Below are 5,000 nucleotides of genomic sequence, written 5' to 3' on the forward strand. Positions count from 1 at the left end.
GATGATGATGATGATGATGATGATGATGATGATGATGATGATGATGATGATGATGATGATGACGATGCTGCTGCTGCTGCTGACGATGGTCATAATGGTGATGACGACGACGACGACGATGACGATGATAATGATGATGATGATGATAATGATGACTGATAATGATGACGATGCTGCTGCTGATGATGATGTTGGCGGCGGCGGCGACGACGACGACGACGACGATGATGATGATGATTATGATAATGACGATGCTGCTGCTGCTGCTGCTGCTGCTGCTGCTGCTGCTGCTGATGATGATGATGATGACAATGATGATAATGATGATGACAATGATGACGTTAATGACGAAAATACCTAGTACCGATGGCGCCAACAAAAATAGCAACAACAAGATGAATAACCCAGATAGAAGACTAATAACAGCACCCCCAGCAACAGAATAACAACACTATGACAACACTAAATAATACAAAAGATGTGTCCAGCATTACCTTCTTCGTTGTGGTCTTCTTTGAGGTGTTGACAGAGAAACTGCGCAAACGCTCCTTCTTTCGCCACCAACTGGGCGTACGTGCCTTGTTCCGCCACCTTTCCGTCACGTAACACCACCACGTGATCCACACGTGGCAGGAATGTGACGGAGTGCGTTACCAACACACGCGTCTGGCAAGAAGAGAAGTCGGGTCAATTGTAGAATTTCCTCCTCCTCCTTCCACACATTGATCAAATGTAGGCTCTCCTCCCTAACATAAGCTAGGTAAGGTTTGGTTTGATAAGGTTAGGTTAGGTTGGGTTAGATTAGGTCAGGCTAGGTTAGGTCAGGTTAGGTTAGGTTAGGTTAGGTTAGGTTAGGTCAGGTTAGGTTAGGTCAGGTTAGGTTAGGTTAGGTCAGGTTAGGTTAGGTCAGGTTAGGTTAGGTTAGGTCAGGTCAGGTTAGGTTAGGTCAGGTTAGGTTAGGTTAGGTTAGGTTAGGTTAGGTTAGGTTAGGTTAGGTTAGGTCAGGTTAGGTTAGGTCAGGTTAGGTTAGGTTAGGTTAGGTTAGGTTAGGTTAGGTTAGGTTAGGTTAGGTTAGGTTAGGTTAGGTTAGGTCAGGTTGGGTCAGGTCAGGTTAGGTTATGTATTACGAGCCATAATCAACTATAGAATGTCCACCCCAGAAGCACTCAATTGTACAATCTCCACCCCAAGCGCGCGCGTGTGTGTGGAAAATTTTACAATTGATCCGAGATGTCATTGTGTCATATCCGTTTCCGTTAACATTGAGAAATTGGAGGCCTTGTCTCTGAATTAGATCGCCTGTTGCTTACTTACTCTCTTCACGCGAAATGCATTTCTTGCTCTTGGTGTTACTTCGACTTACGCGCAGACACTCCTCGTCTTACAAAAGAGTTAAGGTGGCGGCACACTAGGCTAGCATGCTATTTACTTTTGCTACTTGGATCGAGTAGAAACGACTTCGGTTGCAATATTCTGGGCTCCCGTAAGAACATCTCAGGAATGTGTGTAACATTCGTATTTTAGGTTTAACTTCTCTTACTTCGTCATTCAGCTTCTCACTCTGTGACACAAGAGTAATTTGATATTTAGAAAATTGAAAAAAAAAATCGTAACCGTGAGCTAAATAGCAAAAGAAAGTAAGCATGATAGCAAGAAATGTCTAGTGTGACGCCACCTTTATATTTCGAATGGCTGTTAGTAACTCGAAATGTTTGCAATCGCTATTCAGCATAATTAAATGTACTTAAATCTACATGCATACGTAAGTATGATATACAGTCAATGCATGTTTTCTTATCCTAAAACAAATCACTAATGATGAATAAAGCAAAACTGAACTGTAATAGTAATACTTTAGTACTGGTTTTCTTACCTTTGAAACTGGTAAAACAAGAGATCGTCTTTATTTGTATGTCTGACAGTTCGTAAAGCACATTCAGGATTCTGGTCAATTGTTGTGAATTTGAAAAACTGGAAGACGACTTCGCTGACAGTATTCTAGACTTCCCTAAATCTATAATTCAGCAATGTATCTAATATTCGAATAGGTTTAACATTTCTTAGCTTGTCATTCAATTTCTCAGTATATGACGCAAAGGTGATTTGACATTTGGAGGTTCGAAAAATGAAACTTAAGTCGTTTCTACCCAAACTCACTCACTCGAGTCTTTACTTTGACGAACAACTATGAACAACAACGTAGAAATCATCTTTCCATATCTATAAACTTCAATGAAGCCAGTTAGCTTATCAAAAAGGTTAAACTGAGACGCGTTCAGGGTTAGACGAAGAGAATTGATCTACTTTCGTGTTATGTGTGACAAACGAAAATTTGATGTTGAATTACTGTATGGTAACGCAACAAGTGAAAATGTCTGCAAATGTGCATGAAATTATATTTCAAAGGAAAAAAATGTAAAAGATGCAGTTAATGTAGTTAGTGTAGTTAATGAATGGAATAAACTTCCTGCAGAGGCAGTGCAATGTAGTTCAATTCGAAGCTTTAAGAATTATTTAGATAAACACCTAAGCAAGATGCTGTAATGATTATAATTTATTTTATATTACTTTTTTTTGTTATAATTTGTCTGTTTGAGTCTCATTTATTATTAGTTATATGTCAATTTATCATTATTATTTTCTATTTACCTGTTTGTTTATCATTTAACCATACCTATGCATTTATTTATGTATTTCATTTGTTATTTACATTATTATAGTTTTTATTTATTCATTTATTATCATTATGATTTTTTTTTGCATCCGCATTTGTAATCCTTTGTAATCTTTGATGCATACAGCAACAGACCTAATGGTCCTTATGAGGTTGTTTGCGAATTGGAAGAGGGCGTAAACAGTGAAACAGGTAAGAACCACAGAATAATTTAAGTGTATTAACTCACAAAGCTGAGAAACAAGTTGGATTGGGGTTGGACTCCATAAATTTCTTAGGCGCTTTTTAAAAGTGTCAATTATATTTGAGCTTTCAACATATTTGTTCCAGACATTTACAATACGGTTGAATATTTTTTATTCATTAGTGTTTGATCTCTTATAGACTGTTTTGTATTTATTATTTATTGTGGTTAGAATTAACACATGTGAACACAGGTTTATCACATTTCATAACACGCTATTTGATGTGAGTACTTCCTCGTAAGGCCACATTTGAAAAATGAAGCAAAAAAAAAAAATAGAATCAAATGAAATGGAAGAGATTAGGACAAAATAAAACAAATTAAGGTAAACAAAATACAATAAGATGAAATAAAATAAGATACAATAAAATTAAACAACACAAAATAAATCAAGATTTTGTAAAATAAGATAGAACAAAGTAAATAGATAAAAGTCTCTGTTCGTTATATATGGAAGAAACTTTTTATCTTATTTTTCCAAGTTTCGTGGTGAACGCGACTCTCCATAATCTTCATTGTGTTCTGAGATTCTACTCGATGTGCACAAAAACAATGCTGCTATGTTTCAGGAAACACGCCATTTAATATTCTCGTTATATATTGGACCAAATGAACTCCCTCTCTCAAATTTCACAAAAATATATATAAATAAGGGAGCTCTTGAAGAACAGGTGGCCTTTTGAAGAATAATGACCCCATGAAAAAAAAGCAGAAATGGTTAGGTTAGGTTAGGCAGGCCTTTTGAACAATAATGGTCCCAGTTTTGTCCTTTTAAAGAATAGGGATCCTAAATCAAACAGGGCCTCTATTCTTTAAAAGCTCTTGAATAAATAAATAGATGTATAGATATATAAACAAATGAATAAATAAATTAATGAATAAATAAAGGAATATATAAATAAATGAGTAGATAAATAAATTATTAAATCACTGTGGCCAACACACTATCAAGGAATACAGGTGATCAAAATTGATCAAAGATCACACCACAACTGACACGCAGCGGTGCCATCTCTCACGACACACATTTCCCTGAAGAGAAACTCTTACCTTGCCTTTGAGAAGCCCTTTGGGACTGATGACTTTCTCGAAGATGTGCCTCCCGACGTGGGAGTCAACGGCACTCAGAGGGTCATCCAGGAGGAAGATATCGCCATCGCTGCAGAGGGCGCGAGCAAGGGCCACACGCTGCCTCTGCCCTCCACTGAGGTTCAGCCCCTGTGGAAAGGAAGGAAAAATCATTTTAATTTATCTGTTATAAAGTGGATGCTCACTTGTCGAGCGGATTAAGGTGGAGGTCGAGGTTGGACCAAGGGCATGGTTCACTAAATTCCACTCAACAAAGTCTTCTATAAGAGGTACCGTCCTAGCCTCCTCTTGAGAGGGAGAGTTCGCGACGTTAGACTCGAATCAATCATTATTTACTTTTAAGAACCTAAGTAAGACTGTAAAAGACCATAAGGCCTACACTAGGCAGTTCCATGTCCCTTATTTTTATCTCCATATACTTATGAAAATTAAGAACATAACAATGGAAGAGACTACAAGAGACCATAAGGCCTACACTAGGCAGTTCCATGTCCACTACCACCTGTCATTCTTATCCAAATTCTTTATCTCATCTTCTTTTATAACAACCAATTGTTTCAGGGCTGACTACATTGTTACTAAATCTATTCCATTCGTTAACCACTTTGTCGGTAAACCAGTTCTTGGTTATTTCCCTCTTAAACCTATAATTGTCCAATTGAAATCTATTACTACGAGTCCTGCCCTGCTGTCTTATTTATTTATCCATTTGTTTATTTATCTTCATAAAGAACACAATGGTGCGTGGCGATGTCTTCGCGTGGCTTAGGCAGGAAATAATGAAAGAAATATTTGAGATGAGTTTTTTTTTTGGGTGGGGAGATAGTCCTCTCCCATGACTAACCACCTTGTTTAGCAGGTAACAGTTGACTAAAAACACACACACACACACACACACACACACACACACACACACACACACACACACACACACACACACACACACACACACACACACACACACACACACACACACACACACACACACACACA

The 5,000-nt window shown here is 37.7% G+C and overlaps 1 protein-coding gene across 1 annotated transcript in view; it reads right to left on the bottom strand.

Moving 5' to 3' along the window:
• LOC143025431 (ATP-binding cassette sub-family C member 3-like) overlaps window positions 1–5,000 on the bottom strand; it is a 161,163-nt gene that overhangs the window by 90,357 nt on the left and 65,806 nt on the right. Inside the window, exons 17-18 of the mRNA XM_076185093.1 lie at window positions 3,969–4,136; window positions 495–666 (exon numbers count right to left, since the gene is read on the bottom strand). Of these exons, the coding sequence (XP_076041208.1) occupies window positions 495–666; window positions 3,969–4,136 (340 nt within the window). The remainder of the gene's footprint in view (window positions 1–494; window positions 667–3,968; window positions 4,137–5,000) is intronic.

Source organism: Oratosquilla oratoria, chromosome 5 (assembly GCF_046742065.1).
Source record: "Oratosquilla oratoria isolate Oo_2021 chromosome 5, ASM4674206v1, whole genome shotgun sequence".
Taxonomy (NCBI): Eukaryota; Metazoa; Arthropoda; class Malacostraca; order Stomatopoda; family Squillidae; genus Oratosquilla; species Oratosquilla oratoria.